At 43.2% G+C, this 25,622-nt stretch overlaps 1 protein-coding gene across 4 annotated transcripts in view; it reads left to right on the plus strand.

The window, feature by feature from the left end:
* The first annotated feature begins 5,786 nt into the window (after nucleotides 1-5,786).
* MAST4 (microtubule associated serine/threonine kinase family member 4) overlaps nucleotides 5,787-25,622 on the plus strand; it is a 436,616-nt gene continuing 416,780 nt past the window's right edge. For 2 of the 4 annotated variants that reach the window (XM_048849931.2, XM_048849932.2), the window contains exon 1: nucleotides 5,787-6,435. In XM_048849931.2, the coding sequence (XP_048705888.2) occupies nucleotides 6,115-6,435 (321 nt within the window). In that variant the 5' untranslated portion in view covers nucleotides 5,787-6,114. The remainder of the gene's footprint in view (nucleotides 6,436-25,622) is intronic. The other 2 variants (XM_048849929.2, XM_048849930.2) reach the window with 2 other exon arrangements.

Consider the following 25,622-nt stretch of genomic DNA (forward strand, 5'->3'; position numbering starts at 1 on the left):
TCCAGGTCAGGATTGATGCACGTTGACAATACAGCAAGGGACAGTAATTGTTTTATGCACAGAGGGTTTCATTTGCCAGAGCGGTCAGACCAGCACCTTTCTTCAGTACCAAACCCACTTTCAAAACAAAATTTAAAAGTTGCTTTTTGCAAAGGTGGACCTTTGCATACATGTGCTCTATTAAAGTGTAAGAAACCAATTCTAAGCTACGGAAGAAAGATTTGACAAAACATCACCTAACTATAAAAGGGCAGCACTTTGAAAATATACAGTGCTATAAATGTGCTGCAATAAGTGTTATAGACAACAGACCTTTGGAGTTTGGCCCATAAAAGCTAGAGCTTAGGTCAGCAGCCTGCCACACCAAAACTCTCTGATACACCCCTCTCATTTCCCTTCTTGACTTTTGTAACCTTTTCCTTTCTGGCCTTTTTGACACCAACCTAGTTCTGCTCTGGTCCATTCAAAACACTGCTGCTAAGTTCATTTTCTTTGCCTATCATTTTTACCATGTCACCCCTTTCTTTGAGTCTCTTCACTGAGCCTCCACTCTCTTCGACACAATGAATAAAACCTGATCCTTACTGTTAAGGCCCATCACAACTTACCCCCTCCCTGCTTATCTGCTTGTGTATCTTCTTATGTTGTTCCTTCCACCCCTTCTACTCCACCTATGATGCCAGCCTCCACTCGCCGTTTTTCCACTTCTCCCAAAAGCAGCCATGCTTTCTTCAGTTGTGTCCCTCATGTCTGGCACATACACCCCAAACTTGTCTGTAAATCCAGTACCCAGCCTTCCTTCAAATCCCTCCTCTAGCCCCACTTCTATTGTGAGCATTTGCCAACCAATACCAGCTAGGTAGATTGTCAATAGAAACTTGGTATATACCTTATTTGTTTATTTATTTGTATCCTAATTATATATTTTTTAGATTTAGCAGATGTGAAACCACCTAACTATTCACATGTTCTTATTAGTGTTTTCTTTGTTCTCCTGCTGGTTCACTGCACCCACTTCTTGAATCTTGTCTTTCATAAATTGCAAGCTTTTTGTGGCAAGAATCATCTTTTACTTCGTCTCTGAGCAGTGTCTAGCCTAGTGGGGCTCTGATTCTCATTAGGAATACTTTGCACTACAATAATACAAATCAATGCTAGTAATATAATAATCAACCTACGTCTTTCTGCTGAATAGGGTGAGCACTGCTGTAAAATACATTACTCTAAGATGCTTTGCCATTATATGGGAGGGTCAAACCAGAAGCTAAATTCTAACACTTTCTTGATTATTTCTATTGTTTTGGCCTTTGCATTCATTCCAAAGGGTATATTTTGACTTCCACCCAGCTACCTATGGGGTCTCTATTGTAGAAAATCTAAATAATAAACATAGAGTATCACTGTAGTGATCTAGATGCTTTTGAGAGAAAATAGGTGAGTTCTTCCTTCACTCTGGTTCTGTCCCCCCAACCTGGATACTTTGTGCCATTCCAGTACCTGGAAAACTAGCTGAACGGTGTGAACTAGCTGGGAATCTTCCTGGTGTCAGAGAATGCCTTGGTGGTGAACAGTCTGCACTGCAGTCCAGCTCTATGTCACCATCCTTTCTCACCCCACGATGGGAAATGTGGCTGGGAAATAGTGGACATAGCTGAAGCACCTTGCCAAGGTTCCCTCCCCACTCTGAACTCTAGGGTACAGATGTGGGGACCTGCATGAAGGATCCCCCCAGCTTATTCTTACCAGTTTAGGTTAAAAAATTCCCCAAGGTATAAACTTTGCCTTGTCCTTGAACAGTATTCTGCCACCACCAAGCGTTTTAAACAAAGACCAGGGAAAGAGACTACTTGGAGACGTCTTCCCCCAAAATATGCCTCCCCCCCGCAAGCCCTACACCCCCTTTCTAGGGAAGGCTTGATAAGAATCCGCACTGATTGGTACAGGTGAACACAGACCCAAACCCTTGGATCTTAAGAACAATGAAAAATCAATCAGGTTCTTAAAAGAAGAATTTTAATTAAAGAAAAGGTAAAAGAATCACCTCTGTAAAATCAGGATGGTAAATACCTTACAGGGTAATCAGATTCAAAACATAGAGAATCCCTCTAGACGAAACCTTGAGTTACAAAAAGACACAAAACAGGAATACACATTCCCTCCAGCACAGCTTATTTTACAAGCCATTAAACAAAAGAAAAGCTAAAGCATTTTCTAGCTAGATTACTTACTAACTTTACAGGAGTTGTAAGCTTGCATTCCTGATCTGTTCCTGGCAAAAGCATCACACAGACAGACCAAACCCTTTGTTCCCCCCCTCCAGATTTGAAAGAATCTTGTCCCTTCATTGGCCATTTTGGGTCAGGTGCCAGCAGGGTTACGTTAGCTTCTTAACCCTTTACAGGTGAAAGGATTTTGCCTCTGGCCAGGAGGGATTTTATAGCACTGTATACAGCATTGTATCCTTTATATTTATGACACACCTCTATGCTTCAGCTATTACTGGCTGCCATGATTGTCCCTGGACGCTGTGGGCAGCTAGGCATATGTTACAACTGTCTTGGGGCTGCTCTAATTTATGCCAAGAACTGTATCAGTTCTTGTCAGTCCTACAAGCCAAGGGCTATAAAGGAGTCAGCATACAGTCACCTTCATGGAGTTTAAATCACAACTGGAGTCTGGGTCTTTATACAAACCAAAAGACATGATGTTTACCGGCTTCTCTCTTTAGAAATGACTTGCTAAGCTGAAGGCAAAACACAGTTTTCATGGGTAGAGTCATAAGAGTGCAACGGAATGCTAGCAATTTAATGTAATCCATTCCCAGCTCTACATTCTAGAACAGTGGGTTTCAAACCGTGGGTTGCGACCCAGAATTGGGTCGTGGAATGGAAGTAACTGGGTTGCAGCGGTTCTGGTCAGCACTGCCGCCCGGGCTGTTAAAAGTCCTGTTAGTGGTGATGCCCAGCTAAGCCAGGCTAGTACCTACCTGTTCAGACACTGTGCTGTGCCCCGGAAGCAGCCAGCAGCAGGTCCAGCTCCTAGGTGGGGGGGGAGGGTGAGCACTGGCCTCGCACTCCCATTAACCAGGAACTAGCCAATGGGAACTGTGGAGGGGGACAGTGCCTGCGGGCGAGAGCCGCACGGAGCTGCTTGCACGCCTCCACCCAGAAGCAGGACCTGCTGCTGGCCGCTTCCGGGGTGCAGTGCAGTTTGCGGTGCGAGGACAGTAGGGAAGCCTGCCTCTGAACCCCGGCTGGGCCGCTGACCGGAAGCTGCCGGAGGTAAGCCCATGCCCCAGTCCCCTACCCCAGCTCTGAGCCCCATCCCAACCCGGAGTCCCCTCCTGCACACCAAACCCCTCATCCCTAGCCCCACCTCAGAGCCTGCACCCACAGCCCAGACCCCTCCTGTACCCCAACCCCCTGCACCCAGAGCCCCTCATTCCCAGCCCCACCCCGCAGCCCTCACCCCTGCACCCTAAACCTCTGCCTCAGCCCTGAGCCCCTCCCAAACCCCAAACCCCTCATCCCCAGCTCTGTTGGGTCACGGGCATCAACAATTTTCTTCAACTGGGTAGCCAGAAAAAAAAGTTTGAAAACCACTGTTCTAAATGTCAACACCTGAAAATATACCAAACAGCATCCTGGGGTGACACTGCAGTTCTAGACTGTGTTTAACTGTGATTCTAATCTGAGATGTATCTCTGTTAAAAATACACTGTTGAGGTATAATGCTTATTGTCTCTTCATCATCTTGGATGCATTTTCTTAGGGCCTGTTCTGCAAACTCCATTTGTTAAGCATCCAGAGTTTTAGCTCTATTCAAATCTCAGTAACTCAGGGTAGGTTTAAGCTTTGGGGAGACTTGAAGCAGGAGAGGAAAAGGAGCTTGGGATCAAGACTTTTAGAGTATTGATTTTTTTCTCTGTTGATTAGTTAATCTGACAATGCATGAAGTCCAGGATAACACTGAAAAAATGGCTCCACTCATCATCACCACCTGTACTATTTGAGGGAAAGGATGGGTCTTATGGTAAAGTACAGGATTGGGAATCAGGAATTCCTAATTTCATAATCTACTTACTGTGTGAGTTTGGGCTCTGCTCAAGTTTCCTATTGTAATAAATTTCTGCTCAATATATAATATTTGTTGAAAGACTCCAACGATAGATGGTACAGGAATGCTAAATATGGCTCCAGTGCTTAATTCGTAACTGATGTAGCAAACCCAGAGGTGCCAGGCTATGAACTGCCAAGCCAAGAGGTGCCAGGGCAAAAATTGAGCACTGTATGGCTCTGATCTTGCAATTGGACCTATGTGGTGAGTTTCTGAGACTATGCAGATCCCTGTTGAAATAAATGCAACTCTGAATGGGCAGAGGAGTCCACCTGTGATGATCTGATCATAGAATTGGATCCATATTGTTATTATAGATGGTTTAGTATAGAAATGTATACTTTATAAACAGAGAAAAAATATATTTTAAAAATTGACAAAAGGCCTGGTACTTAAGCACCAAAAGATGCAGATAGGAATCTAGTGGGATTTTCAAAAGTGCCTAGATGCCTAACTCCTGGCAGTTAAACAGTTTTGGTGATTCTGAAAATCCCACGCAGCATCTTTAGGCATCAGACCTTTAAAAATCTGGCCAAAAGTTTCTTAAAGTTAGTGAATGTTACACGCATGATGAGCACCATAGTGTACTTTGCCATAAAATTGCTATCAACAACTTCTTAAGTGGTATTGAATTGGCATTCCAATCACAACAAACTGTTGGTGGCTAATTTGATTGTTTTAAAGGGCAACAATCTACCTGAAAAATCATATTTCCATATTTGTACATATTATTGCTACAAGCCATACTTACTACTCTGAAAATAAAAAGAAAAGGAGTACTAGTGGCACCTTAGAGACTAACTAATTTATTTGAGCATAAGCTTTCGTGAGCTACAGCTCACTTCTGTAGCTCACGAAAGTTTATGCTCAAATAAATTGGTTAGTCTCTAAGGTGCCACTAGTACTCCTTTTCTTTTTGCGAATATAGACTAACACGGCTGCTACTCTGAAATCTGAAATTAAAGGAATTTTTTTCTCTATTATTTTGTCTGTTTGCTTTGTATGTAGTGAATTCCAGGGTTCTAGTTGAAAGTGCATGCCCTTGCAAGATGCTGCAAGGAAGTGTGAGGCCCCATTTCTGCAGGACACTGAAACCCAAGAGGCAGTATGTAGTACTGTGCACGGAGATGGTTAAAAGAAAAATGGTGCAGGGATTGATTGGGACCCAGACTTCTTACCTCAACACAAATAATTAATAAAATAACAATACTAGGACACCTGTAGGAATGGGCCTGAGAATGTTTGAGTCTCGCCAAAAAGTCCCTTCAACCGAGAGGGATTTTGAAAGGATTAAAAAAACCCCTAGAACACTAACTGTCTATCAGAAAGTTTAATATATTGTACTTGGACCGTTTATAAATAGGCGACTTGACGGCGTCCCTTTGATAAGATCCCAGCCCGTGGTCACAAATGAGCCCCAGTGGCGGCACGATGGTTTGAAAGAACTTGCTGTCTTCAGATACGTTGCATCCTGCGCGGAGGTGCAAGGAGACAGACCTTCTGCCTCTCCCGCCCCTCTTTCCTCCTTTTTAACTGGTTGTTCCCCCTCCTCCCACCCGTCTCGCTCCCTCCTTTTCCCTCTCCTCCCTCCCCCCATTACCTGCCGCTCACGTTGGGCTCTTGGCCCAGGAATCATCCTCGCAGGGCCCACCCACCGCCGTCCTTACCATTGGCTCCGCGGGCTGCCCGTCTCCCCCTTCCCCTGTCCCGGAGGCAGGTTCGCGGGAGCTGCGGCAGGCTCGGCGCGTCTCCAGCTGCCTGGGAGCGGAGCCGCCGCGGGCACCGACAGCTCGGAGCTGCGTCCTACGCGCCAGCAGCGGGGGGGCAGGGACTCCGCGGGTCTCTCAGCCAAAGCGCCATGTAGCCGCTGCTGCCCCGGACAGCGCGCGGTGCCCCGGGGGCGGCTGCTTCCCGGCGGAGCATGTAGGCGCCGGCGGCGGGGGGTTGAGCTGGTTCCCCGCCGCGGCGGCTCCTGGTTGCCCGCGGCACTTGGCGGCGATGGGGGAGAAAGTTTCGGCCGCTCCCGAGCGGCTGCGGGGCGGCGGCCGGATCGTCTCGTCCTGCTCCAGCTCCTCGGGCTCCTCCTCGGGCTCCTCAACTCTCTCGGAAGAGGCGGACGCCGGCTTGGCCCGCGACCGCCCCGGCGGCTGCTCCGACGCGGGGCGACAAGCGGCGGCGGCGGCTCCCCGCGGGGCGGAGCTGGGGGAAGCCGGGCGGTGGCCGCAGAGCGAGGAGGCGGCGAGCCCAGGTGGGGGGCAGCAGCAGCAGCAGCAGCTTCGGCCGGAGAGCGACGCCTCGCTGGAGGAACAGGAGGAGGAGGTGCGGTTCGTCCGGGGAAGGGGCCCGGCCAGGTGCAGGGGTTGGTGGCCGTGGCTGGCTCCTGAGCCGGGCGTGGTGCCGGCAGCGGGCAGGGGTGTCGCCCTGAGGTTAAAAGCGCCCTCTCCTCCTGCGGGGGTTTCCCGGCAGGATCCCGGGTGCTGCGCGGCATCCCTGGGTGGGTTGGCCGCAGAGATGCGGGAACAGTTTGTATAGCGGGGGTGCTGAGCGCCTTTGAACCAAACTGTAAAAACCCTGCATATGATGGAAACCACTTAGGGGTGTGTGTGTTTGTGTTTGAAGCATGTTTTGATGGATGCCGGGCGTTGAACTTGCTTCTCTGCTCCTGTCTTCCTCTGAAAGGAGAGCTTGGGCTGAGACAGGACAGGGCTTCACTAGCAAACCTTTCCCTAGCACGTTCTTCACAGGATTCCTTCCCCAGTTCACTTGTTCCACATGGGATTCTTGTTTGTTCCTTTTTGCTAAATGTTTGTTTTTTGAAAAGGGAAAAACTTCCTCATTCCCCCCGCCCCGGAACAATCCAATACGATCTCTTCCTCTTATAACGCTGCTGTTAAATGAACTCCTCAATGTCAAATGGAAATTATGGGTTAGCCCTTAAATGACACTAATCTGCCTGGAACAGCTAATGCCATATCCTTGTGGATTATGTTGTGGCTTTGTGACGACAGATCTGTTGCATGATATATGTATACACATGGAGTTTTTAAAAATTGATTTGTAGCCTACTTTCTAATTATTTTAAAGGCATTTGGACTGTTTTCAGGGTAGGGATTATACCTGTATACATTGTATAGTTTTTAAACGTATTGGCATGCTCTGGTTCCATAAAACTTCATAATACCTAGTTTGGAATCATATGGTTTTATATGCTGTCACTGGGCAGTCTGTGTTCTCTCTCAGCCTGGTGGCTCACAAACTTCTTTTGTTAAGAATTTGTCCACAACATCCTGGCGCAGGTTCCCTTCTCTCTGACTTCATCCTACATCTTCCTGTGGCTATGGCTGGGATTGACCAGGGAGGCTAAGGGTTTGTCTTCGCTGCAATGTTAGCTTGAGTTAGCTATGCTCAGGTTCACTCCTGTTGAGGTAGCCTAACTCATAAGAGCGTAAGAATGGTTCGATCAACAGTCTATCAGACCCTGTGTCCTGTCTTCCAACAGTGGCTTGTTGCAGATGCCTGAGAGGGAATGAACAGAACGATTGTAAAGTGATCCATCCCCGTTGTCCAGTTCCAGCTTCTGGCAGATGGAGGTTTAGGGTATCTAGGGTATGTGTGCATGACAATTAGACACCCGCAGCTGGCCTGTGCCAGCTGACTTGGGCTGAGAGGCTGTTGAATTGCAGTGTAGATGTTTGGGCTTGGGCTGGAGCCCAGGCTCTAGGACCCTGCGAGGTGGGAGAGTCCCAGAGCTTGGGCTGCAACCTGAGTCCTGAACCTCTGTGCTGCAATTAAAAAGCTCCTTAGCTCGAGCCCTGTGATCCCGAGCCAGCTGAACAGGCCAACCGCAGATGTCTAACTGCAGTGTAGACATATCCCAGAGCATAGCGTCAAGTCTCTGGATCCTGACCATCTTGACCAATAGCCACTGATGGACCTATTCTCCATGAACATACCTAGTTCTTTTTTGAACCCTGTTATAACCCTTTTATACTTTTGGCCTTCACAGAATCCTCTGACTGAAGTTAGAGCAGTCACACTGTGAAATAACATTTGAGCTGCAGAGTAGCTGAGTCCCCACTGCATTACTAGCTGAGGTATGAGCAGTACTTGAACTTCAACCCATAACCCCTAATGAGCTAAGGAGCTCAGGTTTCATGCACTACTTAACTCAAGTTAGAGATTTTTGTGTGGTTGAGAATTGGTTAACACTGCAGTTAAAATCTTCATCTAATCCTATTTGGCACTGTTAACACAATGTTAGCAAGCCCTAAGAGAATTAGGCACAAAACTTCCATTGAAATTCAGTGGAAGATGAGTGACTGTCCTTCTGAAAACTCCAGTCTTACCGAAATAATACTAGGGCAGATCAAAATAAACAAAGTGGAGCAATAGCCACAGAGAACATGTTTGAACACCCACTCCCTCTGTATTAAAGCCAGTTCATCCGCAGGTTGTTTTTCTTTTTTGTATGTGTAAGATTTTATCTCCTGTGGCTGCTAGCAGCCATGTAGCACTGTTCATGCCAGGTCACTTTGCTGTTTGGTTCTGCTCTCCTTTTGATTTGCTAACCTGTGTAGTCAGCAGAATCGCTGGTTTGAAAGGCCCAGTGGGAACAAGCCATTAGGGCTGCCAAAGAAGCCAAGAAGGCTAAGCAGGCAACCAAGAAGTCTACACCCTCTACAACAAAGGCTCCCACAAAGGCTGCACCTAATGGTTGAATTTCAAAGTGAAGAAACACTTAAAGCGGCATTTTAAGACTTCATTTTCTACATAGGGACCCACAAGTGGAGAATACAGGGGAGCTCTGAAACCAACTTGCATGCTCACTTGAAGCTTTTCAAAAAGCTGGATGTTCATGACAGCTTGCATAGTTGCGGATGTCATGCTGGTTGGTCTTGTCCCATTAGTTTTATTTTTGTTACTTTTTTAAATACAGTCAAAGTTTGAAAAGCTAACTGGACCTCCTTCCGGTTAGGAGGAGAAGGATGCCAGTGAGGTGCAGAAGTAGTGCCTTTTTCTTTTCTTTTTTCTTTTCTTTTCTGAAAGTCAGTCAGATGTTTATTTAATGCAACCAACTACTGTTTGACAAGTTAGCGCTTTCCACCAGCACAAGGAGCAGAAACTTTCACTGGCTTCATAATCTTTTGTTTCGGTGCAGCCTTTGTGGGAGCCTTTGTTGTAGAGGGTGTAGACTTCTTGGTTGCCTGCTTAGCCTTCTTGGCTCCTTTGGCAGCCCTAATGGCTTGTTCCCGCTGGGCCTTTCACACTTCAGGCTTCTGATTTCTCTTGGCCATTATTTCAGCCAAAGATGCACCAGTGATAGCCCTCTGGAACTTGACTGCACAGTGTGTGCGCTTTTGTATTGGTAGGAAGGTTAGATTTCTTCTCTCCTCCTCAATCTCAACTTCAGAAAAAGTTGGGACTGCTGACAGCTATCCTACTTCTCCTGCTGCTCAAGAAGACAGTGCTGCCTCAGTTCACACTTTTGTTAAGTTATCTTTATAACCATAACTTGAACTTTAATATTTTTTTAAAGAACTTTTAAATTCTGTTGTATCTAGTGATTTAGATTCCCTGCTGCTTGTGAGTAGAACTGAGTCAGTAACTGATTTTTGGTAGCTTGGCAGTTATGTGCCCCCCCCAAAAAAATTGTGTTCAGTTGACCCCAAACTACAAATTCCAAAAAATTGCAGCAAATCAAAAAAGTTGACTAAAAAATACATTTCAGATTTAAATGAAACATTCATTTAGTTTTGGGGCATTTTAAAAAAAATAAAATAAAAAGCAAAGGAAATGAAGGGCTAAAATGGCTGCAGGAGGAGATGGTGCCGCTCTCCTTATAACTTTTAGCCCAGTGGTTAGGAGGCTCTCTTGGGATGTAGGCAACCTGGGTTGAATTCCCCATCTGCCCAATGTGGAGCAAGGGTTTGGACTTGAGTTTCCAGTGTTTCAGGTGAATACCCTAACTAGTGGGCTACAGAATGTTCTCTCAAACCCTCTTGAAACTGTTCCAGACATATGAATAATTAAGTAGCAATTGGAGCAGGGACTTGACCTTGAGTTTCTCCCTTCTCAGGTGAGTGTCCAAACTACCAAGCTGCCCGGTAACTTGGGTTGGGTGTGTGTCAGGCTGTCCTACTGAATCTGTTCCACATTGTTTAAAACTCTTGAGTAGTCATTGGGCCAGAGAGAGGGAGAATGATTCCATAGGGGTTGAAGGGAAAGGAATGAATGGCAGAGAGGCAGTGCTTGCCCCATTTTCTTTTTCACCATGCCTCTCCATCTCCTTGTGCACCAGCTCTTCTCTCTGCCAGAAAGTGGCTTGGAGCAGGGGGTCATAGTTGTTTATAGTTTTTTTGTTTTGTTAAATTTATTGATACAAATGGTACCAAACATCAGCGATGAGTACGTCATTTTGTTTCTGAATACTTGTCTATCTTTCAAAAAGAAAGAAGCCATGTAGTTTATAGGTGAATCAATTCTCAGACTTTGACTGAACTGCTTGAGGTTGAGCTTACATATAATGTGAGATCGTCGTTGAATTTGAAGCTAATTATTATTGATTCTGCTACGAGTTCCTGAATCACCTGGATAACTGGGAACACTCCTGCTTGTCAGAGTGCTGTAGCAGCCTTCCAGCAGGAGTGCACTACTTCACAGTAAGAATAGCTGTTTGTTATAATACTTTCTTTGGCTAAAATGGTTAAAAAAGCTTCAGAAAAAGCTACCTTCTCCCAAATATACAAACCCAGTCCTTGTGACCATGATAAATTGAGAAAATTGGTAAATTACCTTTGTAAAGTTAAAAAAATGTATTCTTTGTAACTGAGACTTGGTATTCAGATATCTGTCTGATTTGAGTTCTATTTTCAAGGTTATTAAAACCCCAAAATGACTGGGTTTCTACTGAAAACTTAAACTGACTTCTTAGAGTTGCTTTTGCTCAATTAAATATATTCTTAGGAACCCCTCCCCCCCAGTTGGCATGATTTCCTGTATCTTAAGTCCCTTGTTCTGTATAATTAGGGACACAGAGCTGTTTCTTAGTACAGTAGTTTTTCTTCTATCTGGTGCTGCTTACTGATCACCTGAAGACCCACTCCTCTGTTCATTAACCCACATGCTCTATACTATAGCATTTGACTTAGGCCATGTTTACACTAAAAAGTTGGTGGACCTAGCTATGTTGCTGAGGGGTGTGAAAAATCCACACCCCGGAGCAGTGTAATGAAGCAGACCTAACCCCTGGTGTTGACAGTGCTAAGTTGATGGAAGAATTCTTCCGATGACCTAGCTACCACCTCTCAGGGCGGTGGATTAACTACCGCTATGGGAGAATCCCTCCCGTCGCACTAATGAATGCCTACACTGAAGCGTTGCAGCTGTGTTGCTGTAGTGGTTTATGTGTAGACATAGCCTTAGTTTTCCCAGGAGGGGAAGAGAAGCTGTGGGGAGGAGACATGGATCTTAGTTTGATACTTTTTTTGCACAGGTGCAGAGGGCAGGGCAACTCAGCTAGAAAGACCCAGAAACTTCCAGAACAGGGTATGGTAGTTAGTAGATATGTTCATTAGTTGTTCTGAGGCTGTTCTCATTGTGAGCAACCAACCTGCCAGGTCATACCTTAGTTATCCTCTGAGACCTGAGTCAGTCAGAGAGCCAGAGGATTGGGGAAATGTTATAAATAGAGGAGTTTGACACAGGACCAAGCGTTGTGTTTGCTTTGAGGGCTTGGTCCCAGTCCCTGTACCACTTTAGAAACAGGTGAGTTCTGTTTCAGCTTTATTTATGAGGAAAACCTTCCATTAGAGTGATATTTGGTCCACCACATTGTGTGTTATGGAACTGCCTGTGGAATTTGTTTTGTTATTAGCGCTCTGCTCTAAACTGGGATTCTGCTTTAGAGAGAATGGGGTCATACTTTGTGAATTCTTGCCTGACTTAGCCAGGCTTATGAGGAGATGTGGTACCCTGCAGAGTGAGAATCTTATAAATATCCGGGATCCCAGCCTTTGTACCGCTGTGGATACAGGATGAAGACTTCTGTTTCACCAGCAACTGAGCAGAACAGTCAGCTATTAATTCCAGAGCTGAGTGGCTGCTAGTTGTGACGCTCCCCAGACTATTTGCGTACAGGGTTCTGAAGTGTTTGAAAGGACCAAGAGACTGTCATTTCTCTGCTCCAAAGAGCCCAGGTGACATACACTATATAATATAGTTAGCTCTAAAGTCTCAAAAATCATCTCTGAGAGAGGATCAGAGAGAAATGTGTTTTGATGTGTGTGCTAATGTATAAAATGATGTGCTGAAACTTTATATTTGAAAATATATGTACATAAAAGAGAAACAAAAGGGGGGAAGTCTATAAACTAAATCAATCGATTCTTCTATTTACTAGATTTTGTTTAAAAGTTATTCTTAGTCTTCCAAATGCTATTTACAGCATTTTATACTATTTACAATGGGTTTTGTATGCATTAAATCTTTGTTATACTAAGAACCCTATGGTTCTCTCTCTTCTGAAATTGATTGGGCGCTATGAGTGTCCATTTATCTGCGTTTTACATTCAATAACCCTGAGGTTGAGCTTTGTGTAACCTATTTAGAAAGGACTGCAAGACAGAGCTCTGGCCTGTGCTTTACCAAAGGGTTAAGCTGAGGTGCAGGAAGAAGGGGTGTGTGTGTGAAATAGATTTATACAGAATATTGTCTGAGCATTCTCTGTGTCTGTTCCAATATAAAAATCAGTTGCTTTGAAAATTGTGACTACATGTGAGAAATCTAAACAAGAGTAGATGAATTTCTGGAAAACCAAGATTCTGTCATGAAGCTGTCGATATTGTGGAGCAACCCCCCCGCCCCCCTCTGAAAATAGAGTTGATGGTAAACTCTTTTTTGTAGATTTGTCATCTGGAACGCATAACACTGTAGTAGGTACATACCTATGTCACTGCAGATTGCTATCTCTTAATGCAGCACTGTTGACTGTAGCTTATGCTACTTGTGAACATCCTAGTGTCCTTAAATATTAATAATGTACATGTTTTGCTGTGCTGGAGTGTGACTTAAGTCTTTTAAAAAAATATGAACTACCCTGAAGTGTTTTCAGTGGAGATGTTATGTGATCTCCATTGAAGATGTAACTGGATGTTATATGATCCAGTGGCTGACATCAGGGCATACCGTTCTTACCTAACCAAATGGAGTGATAGTATTTTGCCTTTCCTTTATTTCTTCCTCCACTTCCCTAAAAATTAAAACTCCATCTGTTATGGACGGGTTCGGTGTCTGGGAGACACCAATTATACAGGTCCTTGCATTGTTTTAGTCTTTGGCACTGATGGAGCATGCACCATTCTGAATACGTCTTCTGCTCAAAGATGAAGTGCATAATTATTGGAAAGTGAGTTAAGAGTCAGAGATAGAGATGCCACAATGAAATACATGCTCACTGCTAGGTAGATAGTTTTGTGTCAGAAAATGCCGATTCATCAACCTGAACACTTTTTCTGGATAAGGAGCATTTTCAATGAAACTTTCATTGGGAAGGTGTCTACGGTCCAGGATATAATTTCACTGGGAAGGTGTCATTCCTGTGTATATACAGTCCAGGGTATAATTTCATTGGGAAGGTGTCCAGGATATAATTGCTACTCAAAACCAGGGAGATCCACCCTATAATAGTCAGTAGCCTGATGGTTATGGCACTCATCCAAGATGCAGATGACACGGGCAAGCCTTGTTCAGAACCCTTGTGAGTCTGGATCTTACCCTAACCGTGAGACTGTTGGCTACTCTAGCTTGGGTCTCTTAGGTTTGGAGCTGTTTCAGTCTGTATAAATATTCACTGGGCTAGAAAGAGATTAACTCTGTAGCTTGGTTGTTAGGGCACTCATATGGGATGTGAGAGACATAGATTCAAGTCCCAGATCCGAATCTGGGAGATCAGGGATGTGAACCTGGTTCTCCTATGTCTCCTTTATCTCGGGTGAGTGCCATAACTGTTGGACAGTTGGCTCTGTCAGGTGGTGTGTCTTTCTCTGTTTTTACATGAACAGCTTTGAAATATCTGTTTGTTTGGTCCCAAAGTGAAATGGGAAACTTTTCAAAATTATGAAAATTCTCACAGAATGGGAAAACCGTTTCTCAGCCAGCTCTACTACTAAGTTCTTGAATATTTTCAGTGGGGTTATTTAAAAATGAAAAGGTTTTGCTTTGTTACTACCTTCTCTTAAGTATATAGGACTGTCTCAACATTCATGTAAACCACTCTTTTCCATTTTGCCTTTAACATTAGAAGTATTTAGTACTTCCCTTTCTTTGCTGGAGAGATCCTTGGAGGACTCTTGGTGATGCCACACAAAGATGTAAACTGAGCTTCTGTCTCCTCAGTGGTGTGAGTGCTGAAGAGACTGATTCTTACACTTAAGGCTTTGTCTCCTCCTCCTCCTCCTCCTCCAGTAATATTGTTTTAATATATGTAGGTACATATCTTAATACAGAAATACAATATGTTGCTCTTATGGTTATCTATTGACCATATTATTATATTGTTAACATTTTATTTTATTTTAAATTATTTAAACACAACTTTAGCATGGGTGTGTGTGTATGTGCTTATGTAACCATTCATATTAACGTTTTCAGTGGGGAGAGGGGGAAAGTGAATGTTTTCTGGGGAGTGGAATGAGGAGTCGCAGGAGAATAGAATGAAAGGAAAGCTAAGGGGGCTAGAGTATTCAATTATTATAATAATTCAATTATCCTCTGTGTACATCCTTCCTGACTATCCTATAAGTGTAGGATTACTGCATCTATATATCAAAGTATCTCAATGGTTTCAGTATTTCTATTGGATTGGTTTCCTGTGCAAGGTATACTATTTAACCTTTTTAAAAAAATTTGCCTGGAACTGTTTTCACAACAATTATTAGACCTTGCATTACAAGATATTCTATTAATAGTTTATTCCAGTGAGCTACAGTAGGAATAGTTGCCAAATTAAAGATTGCCCTTTTTTTTTTTTTTCCTATAAAGAGCAAGAATAGGAGTAGCTTCCTTGTTCCTGGTTTGAGTCTTTTTGGCAGGCCAACTACTAATACACTTCTTGAGAACTTTAATCTCTCTAGTGTTGTTATTTTTTTTTATTTCTTTCAGGATTATTTTCCAAACCTTTCTACCACCCAGCAGTTCCATATCCTATGTATGAAAGAGATCCTGGTTGTCTTGCATTTCATAAGATATCTGGGGCAATATTATGTATTTTATTATATAGAGGTAGAGAAACATGCATTCTGTAAATAAAAAGTACTGGAATTGTACTACTTGGTTAGTATTTCAGTTAATATTTATCATCTATATTATCTCATTCCATTCTTTTGCTGTTACTTCGTATTGACAGTCTGTTTTTAGCAGGTTAACTAATCATTGGAACAGTTTATCAAGAGTTGCGGTGGATTCTACATCACTGGCAATTTTTAAATCAGGATTGTATTTTGGTTAAAAGATATGCTCTATGTCAAACAAGAATTAATTCAGAGAAGTTCTGTGGTTTGTATTATGCAGGAAGTCGGCCTACATGATTACAGTTGTCTTTTCTGGTTTTAGAATCTATTCAAAGATTATGAGTCAGGCCTCAAAATGAATTTAAAAAATAATATTGGACTCTTTTTGTTGTCTGGATTTTGAGCATTTAAGGGTCATGTTTTCCAACTCTTCCTCACTGCCATGAAGGCAACACCTTTTATTTTTTAATTTTTTTAATAAATTGAGATTTTCATGACTTCAGAACCTGGGGCTTTAGGAAATATAGTTTTCTGTGAAATGTTCTGTGACTTGTGATAGAGTCAAAAGAGCTGATAGCTGAGTGCACGTGGGAGTGATGGGGAGACAATGAGAAGATGGGGAGGAGTGAACTGGCAAGGACTAACCCCCCCAATATTGCAGGACTGCAAGGAGGAAGAAATGGGTGAAAAAAATCTCCATCTAAAATGAAGCCATTTCCTTTTACGATTTTTAGTTTGAGCTACTGATCCCAACTATCGGAGTTTAAATATCTAGCTGAAAGAAATTCTCCCATAAAACCTGCACTCTGCACTTTGAAAGAATATAATGATGATATCCTACTCAAACAGAGACCCAAATAAAACTAAGGCTCTCGTCTACCCTACAAACCCTTGACCGGGTTACGCTTTGTGCTGAACGTGGGGTTAACTCATAAAATCCACAGCAGGGATGATGCATTCTCTGTTGTCCTACAGAAACATTACTGTGCATCGTGTTCGTTGGGTAGATTTAGGGAGAACTCCATGCATGGGTCTCAGTAGAAACACACTGTGACTTAAATGCTGCCCTCAAGAAATAAAAATTATTTAATATATAGTGATTGGCAAATTCTTCATGGAGCCTTTCCCTGATGCTTTGCTAGAACTGTGTAATTAGCTGCGTCTGTTCTGTGAGCGATCTTACTGTATCTAACAGCACTTCTACCTTGGGAGATAGTGTGCTGTGCGTGGGTGTACAGATCAGCCAATGTATTTTTTAAAAAAAAACCCAGAACACTTCAGATTGCTAGTTATCTTCATGTCTTTAGGCAACTTTTATTAGAATGTAACTATACTATAATTATGGTTGAGAAGATATTTCCAGAATAAGCCTCTATTTTTCATATACTTTACCTTACCAAAAATGTCTTGGTCAGACATCTTTCCTACCAGATATGAGGTTATGGGTCTATTACACGAGTGCGTGGGTGAGGTTCTGTGGCCTGCGATGTGCAGGAAGTCAGAGTAGATGGTTGTGATGGTCCCTTCTGGCCTTAGTCTGTCTATTAATTTTGGTGTATAGAAAATTTTGGAGAAAATGTATAATCATATTTTGTTCAGAGATACTGGAATACCAAAGGAGGTTATCTTTTAGCAGATATGGGGAAATACTCATAGCTCAAAAATGGCTTATTAAAAAGTCACACTTGTATGTGGTAATGGTTTCCACACAACTGGTCTGTCTTAGTCTCTTACAGTTTTCAGTTCTCTCTTAGCACAGACGTTCTTCTGCTTATGACACATTGGAGAAAACTTAAAGGTATATCTTCAGCTGATGTAAATTGTCATAGTTCCATCAACTTCAATGGAGCTGAGATGGAGCTCTTCTGTAGTAACTTATGAATACTGTAGGTTGACCTAAGTATTGGGATGTTCACTGTATGAATATATTGGTTTCATTTAATAGTGGGCTGTATGGAAAACAAGTGAACAGGAAGAACAGCTCAAGGTAAGCCACCCCACAGCAAACGCTTTAGGGTTGTTTTGGGTCCTTGGCAGAGCCTTAACCCTGAGGAGTCTGTCATGTCTTGCAGAGTTCACTGAACTGGTTTATGATGAGCAGGGCCCAAAACCCAGGAAGTGACAAGACCCAAGGAACATTCTCTGGATAAAAAGAGATTCTTTATTTCCAGAGGGGAAGTAGTTGTTGAGGAGCTCCTTGGGGAAGCAGACTAAGGCAGGCACTTGCTGGAGTGTCTGAAGAAGCTAGGACACCTCTGGAGGATGGTGAACTTTAGGTAAGACACAGACACACGCGCACATACAGTTTGTTTTTAAAATCCTTTTACGCTAAATGTGTTGTTCTGACTGTTAAAAATTAAACAATACTTTGATTTAAGAAGGCCATCTGGTCACTGTATTCACCACTGATCACAGATTCCTGAAGGAAAGGACCACAAGTACCAAACTCAGTTGGAACTGCTAGGTAAGCATAGTTTGATACACAGGTTACTGTAGCCCAGAGTCTGGTCTCAGAGTAGGAGAACTGACTCCACTCCAGAAGAGGTAAGCACATAAGGCCTGACACCTGAAGTGGATTTCCTCTGGGATAAAGATGCAGCTAGCTTTGCAATCAGGACAGGTGCTAGGACAACTTGCACCATTTTAGTATCCGCCCCATAATGTTCTGTAGCCTTTGTGTTTCCATGTCTGTCTGTGTGACACTCTGCTAGCACGGTGGACTTTTCTGAAAAACCATTAGAAATAAAATGAACAAAAGAAGATGCATTGTACAAATCTAAGACGTTAGTCAATGTAACAAGTTTTAAATGGTTTAAAAAAAATCACACACCCTACTCTGCATGCGGGGCTAGCTTTCTGAGGATGGGTAAAGTAAGGGCAAGTCTTCTACCACTGACACATTTGTAACTGCTTACAGTAGCTAGTGGGCGCAAGCTTGGTGTGCTATTACACCCTTCTGTTTAATTCACTTGGATGCTACCAACAGGTATAGTTGTGCAAGGGAAGTGTGACAACTCATCTCCTAGATGATGAGGAAAAAGTATGTACAACTATGTGTGTCCTGGAGACTTGCAAGTGAGTATAAGCAAGTTATAGCTATGAGAGAACTAAAATATTTGAATCCAGCTCGGCTTCTCCCAGTGTGACTCCTACTAGGTAAGGATTTTTGCATAGTAATCAAATTACGTAAAGGTAAATCAAAGAGATTATGAATCCCAGTGTAGATTTACACAGTGATGGGTGAGTCAGTATAAAAGCCAAGAGCGGAACTGGGAATAGCAGACTGAACACAAGTCTGAGAATTTGGTTTCAAATCCAGATGAAATATGGTACATGAATGAAACTGTGTGAGGAAATAGACTATTAGGTAGTGCTGGCAAGTGTGATGGTTTGACCTGTTTTTTAATTTATCTCTGACACGGTTGCCAGCAGGCTTCTATAGCTGGTTGGAAGTTAGATAATTGTAATACACAGCTACCTGTACTTAGATGCGATCTAACCAACTAAAGCCAATAAAGTTATTTAAGTAAGCATTGCAGGCAACAAATTATCACTTTCTATTTATAGACGAAGCAAAAATATGTCCATTGTTACAAATCTGGGTGCCAAAGTTGTTGTTCACACAGTGAACAGGCAACTTGTGGAACCCCTTGCCTGAGGAGGTTGTGAAGGCTAGGACTATAACAGGGTTTAAAAGAGAACTGGATAAATTCATGGAGGCTAAATCCTTTGGCTGTTAGCCAGGATGGGTAAGGAATGGTGTCCCTAGCCTTTGTTTGACAAAGGGGGGAGATGGATGGCAGGAGAGAGATCACTGATCATTACCTGTTAAGTTCACTTCCTCTGGGGCACCTGGTATTGGCCACTGTCGGTAGACCGGATACTGGGCTGGATGGACATTTGGTCTGACCCAGTATGGCCATTCTTATGTTCTTAATTTTAGAAATGTACACGAGTACTCCCATTGAATCTGATGGGGCTACTCATGTGTAATGTTACTCAAATATGAAAGTGTTTGCATGTTTGAGTGCCTTAGTTTGTAAGGTTTTTATGTATTGACGAGGTATTGGAAGCATTTAGCAAGGGCTTCTTGAATCTCATTTCAGTATTACTGGAGAATGTGTTTATAGTACATTTACATATGCAGCAATGTTGCTTGAATACATTTTTTTGTTTACTCTTTCTCAAGTTAAGTCAGGGCACTCATCTGTATATTGAGCTGTTTTAAATAGGTTAGGCCTGGTCTACAGTACGCGGTTCTTTTGGAATTAGCTGACTTACCTCGAAATAAAACTGGTTCCGTCCACGCAACCAAACCAGTTTTTTCGATTTAAAGGGATCTTTACTCCGATTTCTGTACTCCACCTCGGCAAGTGGAGTAGTGCTAAAATCAAGATCACAGTTCCGGGTCACAGGTACTGTGGATGCAATTTGACGATATTGGCCTCTGGGAGCTATCCCAGAATGCTCCCTTGTGACCGCTCTGGACAACACTCTGAACTCCAATGCACTAGCCAAGTAGGCAGTAAAAGCCCTGGAAACTTTTGAATTTCCTGTTTGGTCACCACCGTCACAGGCGACCACACAGTCCTGGATTCGCAGACGAGTTCCAGCATGGTCCGAACGGGAGGTACTGGATCTCATTGCATGTTGGGGAGACGAATCTGTTACGGCAGAACTACGTTCCAAAAACAGGAACGCAAATACGTACGCTAAAGTCTTTTAGGGCCATGACGGAAAGAGGCTACTCCAGGGACACAGAACAGTGTCGTACAAAAATCAAGGAGCTCAGGCAAGCGTACCAAAAAGCCAGGGAGGCGAACAGGCACCGTGGGTCATAGCCCGATACATGCCGCTTCTAGCGTGAGCTGCATGCAGTTATGAGGGATGACGACACCACTACCCCACCACTGGCCGTGGACACCTGCAAGGCGGGGAGTAGCACGGAGTGAGGAGGATGAGTTTTTGGAGGAGGAGGACAGTGCATAGGTGGCAAGTGGGGAATCTGTTTTCCCCCCTAGCCAGGAACTATTCTTAATGCTGGAGCCAATAGCCTCCCCCCTACTCCCAAAGCATGCTTCTGGACCATGACCCTGGAGAAGGCGCTTCTGGTGAGTGAGAGCTTGATCGGAGCCACGTGGTGGCGGGGGTGGGGGGAAACCCAGCTGCGCTGGGCTGTTCGCATCTTTAGTTTAAAGGGCTCAACCCTGCTTAGCCTCATCGGAGCCCCACGGGGCGGTGTGTGTGGTGGCGGGGGAGGGGGGAGGAGGCGGGAGGGTGCTGTTTGAAGCGATCATCCCAGAGAGCCCGCAGGCTGCCTGCAAGCCTAATTCTGCTGCCTGGCCGCATGTGATGGCTTACTCACACCAAAGTGGCGGGCACTTCAGTATAGGAGGCAAAATGAGACCTTGTACAGAAAGAACATGCGCTGTGTACTATGAATTGCCTGTTTCACTGAGAAACAGTGTCCCCTTGTTCTCTAAAATGTATCTTTTAAAATACTACCCTCCCTTTTTCTCCTCCTGCAGCAGGTGCAAATGTTTCAATGTGGCCCCTATCTACTCCGTCCCAGAGGCTGGTCCAGATTAGAAGGCGGAAAAAACGAACTCGGGACGACATGTTCGCTGAGCTCATGCAGTCCTCCCACACTGAGAGGGCCCAGTTGAATGCGTGGAGGCAAACAATTGCGGAGTTGTTTAAAGCATTACATGAATACAAACAGAAGAGGGACGCACGCGATGAGACCAGGCAGGATGCTATGGTCAAGCTCATGGGGGAGCAAACTGACATGCTCTGCTATATGGTGGATCTAATGCGGGAAAGCCAGCAAGACCACAGACTGCTGCTGCAGCCCCTGAATAACCGCCCTCCATCCTTCCCAAGTTCCATAGCCTCCTCACCCAGATGCCAAAGAACACGGGGGCAGGGGGGAGGCTACGGGGACCCACACATTCCCCCTCTCCCCCCGTCCAGCTTCTGATTTTTCTCTCAATGTTTTGTGCAACAAATAATAAAGAACGGTTTTTAAACAATTGTGACTTTATTTCCTTTAATATATATATAGAGGGTGGGTAACTTTAAGAGAAACAAACACAACTGTCACACCATACCCTGGCCAGTCATGAAACTGGCTTTCAAAGCTTCTCTGATGTGCAGCGCGCCCTGCTGCACTCTTCTAATCGCTCTGTTGTCTGGCTGTGCGAAATTGGCCACCAGGCGAGTTGCCTCAACCTCCCACCCCGCCATAAACATCTTCCCCCTTAATCTCACAGATATTGTGGCGCGCACAATACAATTGGAATATTGGTTGTGCTGAAATTGACTGACAGTGCACCGCTCCGACATTCGACGCTAGCCTTGGTACTGTGGACGCAATCTGCCGAATTCATGCGCTTTAGTGGGGACACAGAAGACCAAATGTATAAAATAACTTCCGAAAATTAGAATAGAGTAATTTCGAAATAATTTCATACTATAGACATATCCTTAATTATATTTTCATCTCCAGGACAACTTGTCAAGAATTTATTTGTAAAATTAAGTATATCTTGATCTTCACAAAAAAGCTAAAGTGAATCCTGAATTTTTCCATATAATTACAAGTGGGTTTCTTGAGTGGTATATTCACAGCAGACTCAATTTGGTGGTCCTTACTTGGGCAAAATACCTTCTGAAATCATTGGGAGATCTGTTTGAGTATGGAGTGAATGATTTAGGCCTGTGACTGATAGATAGTTGGCTATTAAGAATTCATAATATTAATCTTGACTATATGTAAACACACACACTATTCACTCATCACTTCCCCTCTGTGCCTCAGTTTCCCGATCTGTAAAATGGGGATAATGATACTGACCATCTTTGTAAAATGCTTTGAGATCTACTGATGGAAAGTGCTGTATAAGTGCTAGGTGGTATTCATATTATTACTACTACCCTGTTTTACTATACTGCATCTGTAATAGTTCCTTAAGTGTTTTATTGCATACCTACCAGTTACTTTCAAATACTGTGCTATGTACTCTTGTTTATATAGGGTGCCACCCCTGTTGAAACTATAGTAAAAACTGTATTGTACTTGAGAAATACCATGAGTACTTAAAATGCAGTCTGTGTAGATCCAAGACAGGAGAGTTATAGCTGTATGTGCAACCTTCACTTTGGTATTTTTGGCTCTTGAGTGCTTGACCATGGAATCTCTTAAAGTTTGCAGGAATACTCTTGTCCCTATCTTTCCCTTTGCGTTCCACCCACATGCTCTGTGAGTACTAAAAATGGCACTGTGGCCATCTGTATAGTTCCAGATCAGATTTGCTCAGGCAAAAATACTTATTTGTAGACTATCTCCTAGCCTGGCTAACTCTTTGGGGTGGTCTCCTCCTTCTGCATCTTCACTAGCATGAAGAGTCTGTGGGTCAAGTTCTGCCACATACACCTGTGCAATCCCACTGTAGTCAGTAGAGTTCCACAGGTGAATCCAATTGTCCTTAGTAGAGTTTTCTTTTAATTCCTTGTTACCTTGGAAGTTGTCCTGCCTCCCTAATGTAAGGGTATAATGTAGTACAAAAATGTTGGAATGGCATTCTATCCCCCAGTGTAACCATGTGTATGTATATAAAGGTGTTGTATAGTTCCATATTCATTATATCACTAGTTTCCATATAAAATTTGCTCTGTTTGTTAGACAAAAATCATTTCTAGTTACTAGTAAACAGCCCTGCAAAATCATGCTGGGTTTTGACAATCAAATGGATTTTTTTTTTAAAACACCTCCAATGGTATCACCAGTATCAGTGGGTTTGCATGACAAATTGGGCTCTCAGCTACATCTGTGCAATTCCATTTCTTTAATTGATGCTTTTTTAGCACACTCACACACAAACATGCACAAACCAATTTATAGATAGATAGATAATTTTACGGAGGGCTTAAATCTGCAAACAGTAAAGTTGTACAGGTGTAAGAGAGGACAGAGCTTAGCCTGCTGAGCCTTTCTCATTGGTAATGGTGGTAGTGCATATGATGGAAAGAGCCTAGATTGTCAACCCAGAGTCAGGACTGGTCTACACCACGAATTTACATTGCTGTAGCTGTATCTCTGAGGGGTATGAAAAATCCACATCCCAAGAGAAGTAGATATACTGCCTTACCCCCTGGTTATGGACAGTGTGAGCTAGGCAAAATAATTTTTCCATTGACCTAGCTACCACCTCTCAGAGAGGTGGATTGCCTTTGCTAATGGGAAAACCTCTCCCATTGGTGTAGATAGTGTCTACACTGAAGCAGAGCAGCAGCACTGCAGCTGAACCACTGTAGCATTTTAAATGTGGACATATCCTGAGTTTATACATAGAATTAGTTATGTGCCTCGAGCGTGGAACCTGACAAAATCCCTTTTTAGAGAAGAATGACGCTTCAGTTGTTCAACAATTGAAAGATTTAAAAAAAATGTCAATTAGTCTGGGAAAACGTTTCCCGTATAGCCTGTGTCTGTTCACTAGTTTTCTGAATTGTATTTGTGTTCAGAGCTGTGTAGTGCTGGTGTTGCTTCACACTGTAATCTGGCTCAGCTTTTGCATCCAGCACTTGGAAAACTAGAGTCAAAGTGTACATATATTTCAGTTACTTTGAGTTGTCAAGTCTTGTCTTGTCTTCTCCTTTTCAGAAAAACTGAAAACTCATTAAAATATATATTGCAGTATTGATGCCTTTTGGACAACGAAGAGGTCTGATGCATTGCATATATATAATGTTCCAAAGTGGGTTTGCTGAATGAAGACGTAAAAGTATTGATTTCATTCATCATAGATGCAGAGGGAATAAAATACTTGTGCTGATAAACTTAGAAGGCTTAACTCAGGAAATAATTTAGTACTTAGATTTTTTTCTTAATCTAATATTATCCACTTCATCAGGTATCCATATAGTTCCCTCGTCGATGTCCATTTGTTCATCATTTTGATAGTAATATAATTTCTCCTGCACTGAGGGAAGGCAGGGCTAAAGTAATAGAAGTCACTTGACATAACTTCTAAAAATCAGATTAATATTTTTATTGCATATTGCCATTTCAATGAGCAGTGTAGTAATAACAAACTCTAATTCCTGTCAACACATGTAGATTTAAGCACCACCTCAACAGTAGGGGACCAAAAATATGTTGTTTTGGCTTGTCTATTTTAACACCTATTTTAAAATAATGTAATCCATAAAATATCCTTTTAACTTGATGAAGCAAAATAACTAACTTCTGAGTAAGCTTTTACTAAATTGTAAATTAAAGATCAAAGTTCCCTACTTCTACAAACATCGATCCCATGAAGTCCTTCTCTACTTCAGCCAACGCCAGGTGATCAGAAATCATGAGTGGCTTTAAAATCCTAAGACTTTAAAAATGTTGATATCTTTTTATCTGTTTTCTGAGTCTTCAGTTTGAGTTCACGTTTTTTCAGCCTTTATCTGCAAGCATGAAGGCTAGAAACTCACTTTTAAAAATAAAAATAAACAGTCTTGAGAATCTCATGTAATCACAGGACCTCAGAGCTGGCACTTCAGAAAAGTATCAAATATCACAAGAGTCATAATAAAATCAGGAGCATTGCCAACAAAGCTCCTTCCCCAAAAGCTGGAATAAATAAAACTCGTAGTGTGTCCTGATAGCTGTAGAAACCTGGCCCTTTCAGACAGGTCGGGAATAGGCTTGAAACAATACCCTGCCACCAGCCCCTCTCTTGCTTCGGTGCCCCCACTTATCGCAACTGTGACAGTATGGCACAGGTTGGAGAGGGTGCTTCTTAACAGGCGGGTCTCGAGCCATTTAGTTGTATAGGTCAAAACCAACAGCTTAGTTTCCACTTGGTAACCAGCAGACAGCTAGTGCAGATTCTGTGGCATGGGTGTCATGCTCGTGCCAAGTTATGTTGCTTAATAAGTGGGCTGCTATGTTCTGCTCCAGCTTGTTTCTGGGTTATCTTAAGCCATTCTGTCTGGTACAGCACATTGCAGTTATTTAGTCTTGAGTGATAGAGGCCTGAATTGTGGTAGCAAGGTCTGTGTCTGAAGGAAATGGCCACAGACACCAGATGAAATGGGGACTGAGGTGAGAGGTATTCCTTGATACTGATTCTATACAATCCTCATAAAGCAGCTGGGGATCCAATAGCATCTCCAAATTGCAAACTCTGGTAACAAACCGCAGACACCTTCAATAAGGAAGGCAGA

Source organism: Caretta caretta, chromosome 5 (assembly GCF_965140235.1).
Source record: "Caretta caretta isolate rCarCar2 chromosome 5, rCarCar1.hap1, whole genome shotgun sequence".
Classification (NCBI taxonomy): domain Eukaryota; kingdom Metazoa; phylum Chordata; order Testudines; family Cheloniidae; genus Caretta; species Caretta caretta.